The sequence below is a fragment of the Manis javanica genome, chromosome 10 (assembly GCF_040802235.1).
Source record: "Manis javanica isolate MJ-LG chromosome 10, MJ_LKY, whole genome shotgun sequence".
NCBI classification, from domain to species: domain Eukaryota; kingdom Metazoa; phylum Chordata; class Mammalia; order Pholidota; family Manidae; genus Manis; species Manis javanica.
Window position 1 is genome coordinate 54,028,565 of NC_133165.1, and position 12,219 is coordinate 54,040,783.

General features: G+C 43.9%; 1 protein-coding gene and 1 long non-coding RNA gene across 6 annotated transcripts in view; one reads left to right on the forward strand and one right to left on the reverse strand.

Annotated features, from left to right (window-relative positions):
* Positions 1-12,219, reverse strand: part of LOC140844089 (uncharacterized) — a 79,779-nt gene that overhangs the window by 5,325 nt on the left and 62,235 nt on the right. Inside the window, exon 4 of the long non-coding RNA XR_012122300.1 lies at positions 11,437-11,600. This is a non-coding gene — a long non-coding RNA (uncharacterized lncRNA). The remainder of the gene's footprint in view (positions 1-11,436; positions 11,601-12,219) is intronic.
* The window catches only part of TMC7 (transmembrane channel like 7), a 63,002-nt gene continuing 59,138 nt past the window's right edge, over positions 8,356-12,219 (forward strand). For 2 of the 5 annotated variants that reach the window (XM_073215509.1, XM_073215507.1), the window contains exon 1: positions 8,359-9,059. In XM_073215509.1, coding sequence (XP_073071610.1) covers positions 8,726-9,059 — 334 coding nt within the window. In that variant the 5' untranslated portion in view covers positions 8,359-8,725. Of the gene's footprint in view, positions 9,060-12,219 lie in introns of all 5 variants that reach the window. The other 3 variants (XM_073215508.1, XM_073215506.1, XM_017654726.3) reach the window with 3 other exon arrangements.

Here is a 12,219-nt window from a genome sequence, read left to right on the forward strand (position 1 = left end):
TACAACATTTGAAAATGCATCAACATCATCCACCACATTAACAAAAAGAAGGACAAAAACCACATGAACATCTCCATAGATGCTGAAAAAGCATTCGACAAAATTCAACATCCATTCATGATAAAAACTCTCAGCAAAATGGGTATAAAGGGCAAGTACCTCAACATAATAAAGGCCATATATGACAAACCCACAGCCAACATCATACTGAACAGTGAGAAGCTGAAAGCTTTTCCTCTGAGATTGGGAACAAGCCAGGGATGCCCACTCTCCCCACTGTTATTTAACATAGTACTGGAGGTCCTAGCCACGGCAATTAGACAAAAGAAATACAAGGAATCCAGATTGGTAAAGAAGAAGTTAAACTGTCACTATTTGCAGATGACATGATATTATACACAAAAAACCCTAAAGACTCCACTCCAAAACTACTAGAACTAATACTGGAATACAGCAAAGTTGCAGGATACAAAATTAACACACAGAAATCTGTTGCTTTCCTATACACTAACGATGAACAAGCAGAAAGAGAAATCAGGAAAACAATTCCATTCACAATTGCATCAAAATGAGTAAAATACCTACAAATAAACCTAACCAAGGAAGTGAAAGACCTATACCCTGAAAACTATATGACACTCTTAAGAGAAATTAAAGAGGACACTAACAAATGGAAACTCATCCCATGCTCTTGGCTACGAAGAATAATATTGTCAAAATGGCCATCCTGCCCAAAGCAATATACAGATTTGAGGCAATCCCTATCAAATTACCAACATTGTTCAACAAACTGGAACAAATAGTTCAGAAATTCATATGGAAACACCAAAGACCCCGAATAGCCAAAGCAATCCTGAGAAAGAAGAGTAAAGTGGCGGGGATCTCACTCCCCAACTTCAAGCTCTACTACAAAGCCATAGTAATCAAGACAATTTGGTACTGGCACAAGAACAGAGCCACAGACCAGTGGAACAGATTAGAGACTCCAAACATTAACCCAAACATATATGGTCAATTAATATTTGATAAAGGAGTCATGGACATACAATGGGGGAAATGACAGTCTCTTCAACAGATGGTGCTGGCAAAACTGGACAGCTACATGTAGGAGAATGAAACTGGATCACTGTCTAACCCCATACACAAAAGTAAACTTGAAATGGATCAAAGACCTGAATGTAAGTCATGAAACCATAAAACTCTTAGAAAAAAACAGGCAAAAATCTCTTGGACATAAACAGTAGTGACTTCTTCATGAACATATCTCCCCGGGCAAGGAAAACAAAAGCAAAAATGAACAAGTGGGACTATATCAAGCTGAAAAGCTTCTGTACAGCAAAGGACACCATCAATAGAACAAAAAGGTACCCTACAGTATGGGAGAATATATTCGTAAATGACAGATCTGAGAAAGGCTTGACATCCAAAATATATAAAGAGCTCATGCACCTCAACAAACAAAAAGCAAATAATCCAATTAAAAAATGGGCAGAGGAGCTGAACAGACAGTTCTCCAAAGAAGAAATTCAGATGGCCAACAGACACATGAAAAGATGCTCCACATCTCTAGTTATCAGAGAAATGCAAATTAAAACCACAATGAGATATCACCTCACACCAGTAAGGATGGCTACCATCCAAAAGACAAACAACAACAAATGCTGGCGAGGTTGTGGAGAAAGGGGAACCCTTCTATACTGCTGGTGGGAATGTAAATTAGTTCAACCATTGTGGAAAGCAATATGGAGGTTCCTCAAAATGCTCAAAATAGACTTACCATTTGACCCAGGAATTCCACTTCTAGGAATTTACCCTAAGGATGCAGCACTCCAGTTTGAAAAAGACAGATGCACCCCTATGTTTATCGCAGCACTATTTACAATAGCCAAGAAATGGAAGCAACCTAAGTGTCCATCAGTAGATGAATGGATAAAGAAGATGTGGTACATATACACAATGGAATATTATTCAGCCATAAGAAGAAAACAAATCCTACAATTTGCAACAACATGGATGGAGCTAGAGGGTATTATGCTCAGTGAAATAAGAAAAGCGGAGAAAGACAAATACCAAATGATTTCACTCATCTGTGGAGTATAAGAACAAAAGAAAAACTGAAGGAACAAAACAGCAGCAGAATCACAGAACCCAAGAATGGACTAACAGTTACCAAAGGGAAACAGACTGGGGAGAATGGGAGGGTAGGAAGGGATAAGGACAGGGAAGAAGAAAGGGGGTATTATGATGATTAGCATGTATAATGTGGGGGGTGGGGGCATGGGGAGGGCTGTGCAACACAGAGAAGACAAGTAGTGATTCTACAACATCTTACTATACTGATGGACAGTGACTGTAATGGGGTTTGTTGGGGGGATTTGGGGTAGGGGAGAGCCTAGTAAACATAATGTTCTTCATGTAATTGTAGATTAATGATAACAGAAAAAATAAAATAAAATAAACAGTGTTTGCAACAAAAAAAAGAAAGAAAGAAAGAAAGAATTCGTGAACTGGTTGGCCAGTGTAGGTAAGGAAGGAATTCATTAAAGTGAGAGCAACAGTGGATGACAGCAGCCGGGCAGGCAGCAGAGAGCAAGGAAAAACAGAGGGAGGGAAGGTAAGTCCAGTGAACTCCTGCTTAGCATAGGAAAAAATCTCTTGCCAACTCCTAAAGCCAGGGTCATCTTGCCTCCAGTGTCCACCTAAATCTGCACAGCATGGGAACTAAGTCCCTACCACCCCAGGATTTGGGGGAGCCACAGACCACCTGGATGGAGTGAGATTATGTTCTGAGAACTTCCCAAAGCAAAAAATAAATAAAAGAATTTGTGGGCAGGTTGCTGAAGAACATGATTGTACAGTTGCAGTCCCATCCGAATCACCCAGGTGACGGGAACTTGTGAACCCAAATCACTGATTTCAGTAGCCCTTCCCTACATGTCTGAAGTAGAAGAGAGAGCAAGGAGACTTGTATTTAAGACTAGAAAACTAAATGAAACAGCAAAGTGAAAAAGACATTTACCACTGGAGGTGGAGCCGGGCAAGTTCTTGTCTTATCATGAAAAAGAGTTCAGAGATGAAGTGCATTAGGCTTATGCAACAAGGAAGTTTATTTGATAAGACAGTACACACTCAGATGGGAGAATGGGTGAATTCAGAGAGGAAGCACATTTAAAGGTTGAGGATTTGGGCTTTTAAGGATTTCAAGAATGGAGTAAAGGGCCAGGGGAGTGTAGGCTGACATGGTTTCATGTCATCTATCTCTGGTGAGAGGTATGTCATCATCCATAGTCCTCTAGATACTCTGTAAGATAAACTTAACACAAGGAATTTATTGATTCTGTTCTTCTCCAAGTAATGGTTTCCCTCAAGTGGTGGAAACATCATTTAGGACTGCTTGCCCTGCCTTAAGAAAGGGTCCGTTGTTGGCTAATCTTACCTTCTAACTCCCTGGTTTTTTGTTTTTTTTTTGAGAGGGCATCTCTCATATTTATTGATCAAATGGTTGTTAACAACAATAAAATTCTGTATAGGGGACTGAATGCACAATCTTCCATCAACCCCAAGCCTAATTCTCAACAGTCTCCAATCTTCTGAAGCATAACGAACAAGTTCTTACATGGTGTACAAGTTCTTACATAGTGAATAAGTTCTTACATGGTGAACAGTGCAAGGGCAGTCATCACAGAAACTTTCACTAACTCCCTGGTTTTTAAAATGGAATCTTAGCCTTAAGAGGGAGTCCCTCCTGTTCCACTATACTATTTATATCTTGGCATTTTTCATCATAGGCAGGAAAAATTAATCATGATGCTTGTTCTATGTCCCTATTCTACCTCAAATCCAGTCTGTCCAGGTGAGAGCCCATGCTCTTCATCACCATTCTCTGCAAATAGGACATTGTAACATAGAAAAGGAGGACAACACAGCAGAATAAAACAGTCCTTCCCAAGAAAGAGGTCTTTGCCAAAACTTGACACACTCTAAAGCACAGAAAAACATATCATGCAGCGGTTTGTAGTAAAAATTTAATGTAGCAATGGTCCTGTACTCTGCAGCTTGATGGTGTGTGCAAATAAAGCTGACAGCAGTTTTTCCTCCCCAGTCACAGAAGAGTCACTGGCCTTGGAGGTCTTTATCAGCTGGTTTTTAGGCTTGTGAGCAGCCCCTGGGGAATACCCATCTCAGCCTTTGTTTGGATGTGGCTTTGGGCAGGGAGGGGGTTAAAGCTGTACTGTCCCTGGGAGATGGGGGGATGGTCTGCACTTTGTGAGAAGTCTGGTTTAGGGCTGCAGTTGTGGGATCTGGGATGCGGGAAGGAAGTGTTTCCAGATGGGCCAGTAGTGTCTCTCTGAGTCTCCTGGGAAGGACGTGACAGGTTTGGATGTACGAGGAGGCAGGACTATAAACACTCAGATCTCTACAAAGCGGCTGAGCTCTCTCCAGCAGGGAGGGAACCTTTTCAAGTGCCCCTTGCTAGCAGCCAGGAGCCTGGAAAACTAAAAGTGGCCGACCTCTCCTGACCTCAGAGGTGTTTTGATCTTTTCTGAGTTCCTTTGCAATCTGCCTTAAAATCTACCCTTAACAATACCCTTAAAATGACTCTAGACAAGCCATGAAGCAATTTATACACTATGCAGCAATTTATACCAGAAAGAGATTCCCTCTCTCTCATTCTACTATTTTTCATGTTTACAGAGAAAATTTCATCAGGAGCTGACCCAGAGTCTGGAGACCCTTTTACAACCCTCAATCAATTTCATATAAAGAAGTTCATGCAGCCAATCAGAGTGACAGTCTGACAGCTACTATATTAACATTTATTTAGAGATTTGCAGTTTACAAAGCATTTCTGTTGAAGACAGCTTGTGGAATGACAGTTGGTGGGGGCTGTAGGATGTTCCAGGAGCCCTCTTTGTACCGGGACAACCTGCATTAAGAACATGGTGGATGGGACAGGGAATATACTTTTGATTTAAGTCAAGTATATCAGGTTTTCCCTCCCAGATTTGGGAATTGCAACTGAGACCCCTTCTTAGTCTTAAGGGTTTATGTAAACTTGGGGCTGCAATGCGGCCATATTTTGCCATGTGAAGTGTTAAAAGACACAGGCCCAACATAGGGTCACTTCTGCTAGGCCAAGTCACCAAACAAGGGCCCAATACTGAAACCCAATTACAGTTTCAACCTTTCCCAGAAGTGTAGTCAGTCATGAATTTTCTGGTTAGCATCATTGTTAAAATAATCTGGCACATGAATATTCTCCATCTTCCTGAAAAGAATATGGGGTAATCTGCATTATAAGGCCCCCTGCTCTTCTCCCTAAGAGAAAGTGACTTTACCTGAAACAATCCCTTTTCTTTTGCTATAGCTCCCCCAGTTCCTGTCTATAAAAACTTACCATTTTTTGTACAGTTCCCAGGAGCATCTCTCTGCTTGCTAAAGGGGATGCTGTCCGATTCATGAATCACTTAACCAAGCCAATTAGATATTTAAATTTACCTGGATGAATTTTGTTTTTTAACAGATGGGAGAAACAGACCAAATCAGGGGCACATGTGTAGTTCCAGGGAGAAGCTTGCAGGCAGGAGCATGCTAGGTGCGATCCAGAAGCCAGCGACAGTGGTGTGGATAGGAGATGGGTTTGGGGGGATCCTGCAAAGCCTGGTCCACACATGATAAGGAGAGTGAATGTGTATTCTAAGTGGCAAGAGGAAATCATTAGATGAGGGAGTGTTTAAGCAGGAAAATGACAAGATCAATTTCCTTTTGGAGAAGTTGGCTCTGACTGCTGGGTGGACAGGGCAGCAAAACAGGTAGGAAGAGGCCCTTGCCTTGGTGGAGGTGGTAGTGCTGGGGTTAGGTGATTCTCTGGGGACTGTAGGGGAGGAGGGGAGAGGAGCAATTCCACTCTACCCCTCTTTTAGACAAAACAAGTAGTAAAAATGAAGTGCTAGAAGTGAGAAGGCCAATGGGGGCACAGTGGCAAGCCAGGGGCCGGGTGAGACCGGCAGGAGGGAGATGAGCCCCTGGAGTTCTGAGCTCCTCCCTAGGGTCACTGTCCAGTCACCATGTGCCATCACCCCATTCTGTCTGCCATTGGTATGGAAAAATGGGTTCCCCTGTAACCAAGTGAAAAAGTGGCATCTCTGCATTCACACTGTATTTGTCTCCTTGCTGCCTTAACCTTTGGGCCAAAAGGGGAAAAAAGAGGAAGAGGGCTTCTGCTCAACTCTGCAGCCTGCTTGTAGACTTGTTGATCATCAAAAGGAATTTTGCTTCAGTTTGAGATTTCTGCAAATAGCTCCTGACCCAAAGCTTGCCTCCTCCAGGAGGTAGCGAAGTATGTGCGCATATGACAACTCTCAGTCAGGGAGCTTTAAGAGCATTGTGACCAAACCTAAGTGGGCGTGAGTCATCTAAGCAAGGACATGGAGCTTCTCAGCTCTCTGCTGGACCCTCCATGGCGCCCAGGTGTCTGCAGCCTTCAGTCACCTCCCAACTTGCTCCCCATCCTGCTTGCCCTTCCCCTGACATAAAAGCCTGCAAACAACCCTGAGTTAAGATGGCGCTTTAGGACATGAGTCTGCCATCTTCCTGGTCAGCTGGCTTTCTGAATAGTCACTTTCCTTGCCCCAATATCTTGTCTCCCCACTTGCTGGCCTGTCGGGCAGTGAGTGTCACAAGCCTGGACTCATAGTAACACATCCATCCCCTTCCAGATACTTGAGCTGGGAATGAGAGGTGGCCTCTAATGAGGAAATTGCAGTTTTACAATAGAAAATAGCCATCTTTCGTCAACACTCCTCTGTGCCACAGACCTTAATGGTAATTTTAAAAAATCCGTACATAGGTAATACATCTATGCAGTAAAAAAAAAGGATAATCAGTAAATAGTCCCCCACCCTTGTCCTGAGATACACCATGCATTTACAAACATATATATATATATATATATATATATATATTATTCTTTCTTTACCCAAATGGTAGCTTACTTAATACATTCCTTCTGCACTTTAGCTTTTTACAATTAATTATAGACATTTATATGTAGAACTTTCAATGTCTACATTGTCTACATTAATAGATGGATGTCTGTGTCAAAACTTGTTTAACCAGCCTCTTCCATATGGAGACTTAGGATGCTTCCGGTCTTTGCTATTACAAACAAATTTGCAAGGAATATCCTTGTATAAATGTCATTGCTTATGTTGCAGAATTTAAAATTTTTATGTAGTTGAATTTATCATATTTGTTTGGCTTCTGAATTTGGGTCAAACTTAATAAAGCCTTCCTCTCTGTGATACTTATAAACAAAAAAGTACTTTTTTTTTTTAGTACTTCCATGATTTTACTTTTTTTTTATGGCTTTGTTTAGGTTTTCTTTTGTGTAAGTGTGGTGTTGGCATTCAAGATTAGGCTCCCCTCGCCCTTATGCTCTGCCAAGCACTTCAACAGATTATTCTCACCACAGCCCAGACCCCCAGGTTACAAGTGAGAAAATAGAGGCTCAGAGTTGAGGCAACTCACTCAGGGAATGACTGGAAACTAGCTTGAAATCTAATGACTCCACCCAGGAGCACAACAAAAATAGCATTTATTTTGTGCCAGGAAATTATTTTTTTTAAAAAAACTTCCTATTTTGGAATAGTTTTAGACTTAAAGAAAATTTTTGAGAACAGTACAGAGAGTTTCTACACACAGCAGATACCTTTTCTCTGTTTATTATGATCTTATATTGATAAGGTATATTTCTCATAGTGGATGAAACAATACTGACACATTATTATCTGAAGGTTCTGCTTTGCTCAGACTTGCTTACTTATTACTGTTTTCGGTCCCACATTCCCATTCCGGCACCGCATTACATTATGCATGTCTCCTCAGGCTCCTGTTGACTTACCTTGTTTTTGATGAACGTGACAATTTTTCAGAATACCGATCAGGTATCCTGCAGAATGTTGCTCCGTTGGTGTTTAGTGTTTTCATATGATTAGACTGAGGTTACGGGTTTTGGGGGAAAAAAACCCACAGTTACAGCGTCATTCTGGTCACAGCATATCAAGGGTGCACACCATCAACACGAGTTATCCTGTGCACCCTGACCCTGATCATCTGTCTGATGAAGTATTTGCCAGGTATTATCCAGGTGAAGTCATCTGCTCATCCCCCGCCCCCGCCACCCGAGGCCCCCGCCACCCGAGGCCCCCGCTGTTCTCTGGAAGGAAGTCACTACTCACAGCCCACGCTCAGAGCAGGAAGTCAGGCTACACCCACTTGAAGTACCTATATAAAGTATTTGGAATTCTTTTGCACAGGAGATTTATCTATACCTCCGCATTTATTTATTCAATCTGGCAGTTAATTTACACACAAATGTATATAGAATTACATGTTTTAATCATTTGACATTTATTTATAAGTGGCTACTACTTTTTAGTGTAAACTTGTGTGTGGATAGACGCATTGCAATGAGCCGTGGATATGGTGCAAAATTTGTAAGATAAACACATAACAGAGTGAAACTCCCCCGCACCTTTCTCATTCAACTCCCAGCTCCCCACTGGAAGGACAGATATCTTGCATTTACAAACATGCCTTTTTTTTTCTTTTTGTACTCAAATGGTAACTTACTAGAGACACTTGTTCGGCATCTTGGTTATTTTTGTTACTTTCTAAACTCTAGCAAGATTTCTGGGAGGTCGGCGCTTAGCTAGGCAGAGGGATGGCGCCTTCCCGAGTCTCTCCAGGCGCGCCCCGCATCCCGGCTCCCTGGGGACCCACGGCCCCCTGCCGCCCTCGCCGCCCTCGCCGCCCTCAGCGCCCCTCGTGGGTCCTGCGGGCTGCGGGCGTGGGCAGGGCCGGCTGCGCGCCCCGCCCCGGCCTCTGTGACGTCCGCGCCGGAACCTGGAATCCTGGCTCCGGGAGCGAAGGCTGGGAGGTGGCGCCGGAGCGGGTGCGCGGCGGCCTCTCGCGGGCGCGGGGCGCAGCTATGAGCGGGTCCAACGCCAGTGCGCTCCCGCCGGGCGAGCCCAGCAGGCAGCCCCTCTTCCATCAAGGTAGGCGGCGGAGACCGGTCTTCAGCCTGCTCCCCACCTGCCCGGCTTCGGCGGAAAGCAGACCTTTCTTACTCTTGCTCTCCCACACTCGGGAGTGTGGGGCTTATTCCAGCCCATCCACAGTCGGTCCAGACGGCGCAGCCCTACCGAAAGTAGCACCAGAGTGGGAGACCCGGGGGCAGTGGGTTTGCGTTCTCATCACTGCCCGAGGGATCCGGGGCCAGGCTCTAAAGAACTTTATCTGTTATAGGAAAAGATTGTGAGATCCTCGCCAGCCCTAACATGCTGGTCCTGCCTTCCCAATATGTCAGGCTTTACAATTTGATGGGCTTGGCACCGAATCTTGCCTCGGCTGTTTATTGCTATGTGATCTTTGGTTAAGTGGCTTGCCTTCCCTGAGAATCGGATTCTTCGGTAGTGAAATGGGAACAGGACGTTGCGATTAGTTGAGAGGAAAATGTGTGAAGTGCCTTGCATGGTGCCTGGTACATAGAAAGACATGATAAAGGGTAGCCAGCCTAGTATTAGAATCTTTTTCTTTGGGTATTTATTTATAGCTTTATGAATTTTTACACACATAGGTATTACTGCCACCCAGTAAAGGCAGAAAAGTTGCCAGCACCCAAGCAGACTTCTTTGTAGCATTTTAATCTTATATTTGCCCTCGAGACGCAAGACCCTGCTGTGAGTTTTATCTGTGTTTTCTCTATCTCAATTTGAAGACAGTGGCTTTGTTACAAGGGTTTGCAGTAAAGCATGAGGTAGATTTGGGCATGGGGGCCTTCTGATTGTATTGTTCTCAACATCTAGGAGGAGGAGGGAAAAAAATCAAACATCTAGAAGGATCACAGATCCTGGGAACTTGCTGGAATCAGAAAACAGAAGTCAGACCAGGCTTGATGCTAATTATTTTCTGGCTCATAATTGATACTACTGGCGTTAGCTTAACTCCAGTCTTTCAATAATAGCCATTCAAGCATTTTTCTAGTTGGTTCTACTTTTCTCCCTCTTATTTTAGCACAATCCATCACATTTAAGATGCCAACTCTGGTTTCCCATACAGAGGGTGAAATTCTTCGTTTTTAAATCTTTGCTGGGTGTTTAAGGGGACTCTCTAAGCATCTTTTTATGAAGATATATATAACTGGCCCTTCTGATCAAAAGATCTCCCCCGTTTCTCGAACAGATGATATTTTATAACCTTGTACCCACCAGCATAGCTGGGAGGCTCAGAAGGAACCGTGTTTGTAACTTTGTAGCACTTTGTAAACAGGGGCGCCCACTGTATGTGCGTCATGGGAGGACAGTTGGGGGAGGCAACTAGAGACAAAGGAGGGGTCTCCTTTACGGAATGGGTATGTGTGTCGTCCTAAACGATACAACACATCACACTGTTTCCCTTCTTAATTAAAACTTACCAGTGCCTTCCCACTGCTCTGAGAATAAATTCCAGGCTGTTCTTTGACAGCCAACAAGCCTTGGTGATTTGACCACTGATCCCTCCTTTGATCACTTATGACCCTCCTTTAACCTGTGAGCTGCAGCTGCACTGGCTGCCTTCCCATCCTTCCAACATATCAAGGTCCTTTGTGCCTCAGGGCCTTTGCATCACTTGTTCTCTTTGCCTGGACTATGTTTGTCTGTCTTCACATGACAGCCTCTTCCTCCTCCTGTCAGGTCTCTGCTTAGATGTCACCTCAGAGAGACAGACCTCTGGAGCCATCCTGTCTGAAGAAGTGTCCCCATCTCTCTTTGACCAGTAACCTTGCTTATTCCTTCAAAGCAACTGCCACCATCTGAAGTCATCTGATTTTACCGTTTCCTTGTTTTTTAAGTTGTGTCTCATTCTAGAATGTGGGTGCCATAGAGGCAGAGGCTTTGTCTTGTTCTCCTAGGACCTGAAACAGTGTCTGGCTGGACGATGCTAAGTATATGTTGAATGAGTGAACAAATGAAGTGCTCCTGCAGCTGCACTGGCAGCTGTAGTGCGGTGGTGGGGAATCTAGACTCCAGATTTCCCTATACAAATCCTCATTTTCCATTTACTGGGCAAGGTCTTTGGGCAAGATACTGAAGTGCTTGGTGCCTCTGTTTACTTATGTATTTAATCGAGATGATGATTATACCTAGTTCAAGGGTGGTTCATTGTAAGGATTAAGAGAGTTAACTCATGTAAAGAATTTAAGAAGTGCTTATATTAGTTATCCAAGCTGTTTAACAAACTATCCCAACATTTAGTGGTTTATAGCAATAATAATCACAGTTTCTATGGGTCAGGAATTTGAGAATGACCTGTTTGTGTGGTTCTAGCTAAGGGCCTCTTAATGAGATCATAGTCATGGTGTCAGCCAGGGATGTAATCCATCTGAAAGCTCACCTGGGGCTGCAAGATCCCTTCCAAGATGACTTGCTCATAAGGATGGAAATGAACACCAGCTGTTGGCAGAAGGCCACAGTTGTTCTTCTGTACAGGGACATGCCAGGAGACTGCTTGAGTGTCCTCCTGACATGGTGGCTGGCTTCCCCCTGGAGCAGATGATCCTAAGACAGCAAGGCAGAAGCTGTAATGTCTTTACTGATCTGGGCTCAGAAATCACATTGTGTTATTTCTGCAATCTTAGTCTCTTGGGTCAGCCCTGTTCATTGTGGAAGGGGCTTATATAAGGGCATGAATGTTAGGATATTGGAGAAGATCACTGGGGGCCAACCTGGAGACTGGCCACCCTGGAACCAAAAACATGTGGCCTCTGAGCAAGTTACTTCCTTTTCCGGGCCTCAATTTCCCCATCTATAACATGAAGGTTCTAATAGTAGAAGCTGGAGGACACCTTTATCCCAGGGCCTCTAAAAAGGTTTATCATGAGCTGGTCCCAGCCTACCTCTCCAGAGAGCCCTGACCCCTGCTGCTTCCCCTCTGCTCCACCCACCAGTCCCTCCCAGTGTTACCCTGCTCAGGTCTGGCACTCACTATTCTCTGGGCTTGGTATGTCCTTCATTGTACTCTTTCTGCAGCCAGCTCCTTGTTTTTATGGAGCCCTTCTGGCCTGGTGGTGAATACCAACGTGGCCAGTTGTTAGCTGTGTGACAAGTCCTGTTACCTCTCTAAGCCTCAGTTTTCTTATCTGTAAAATGGGGATAATCACACTCGTGTCTGCTGGGG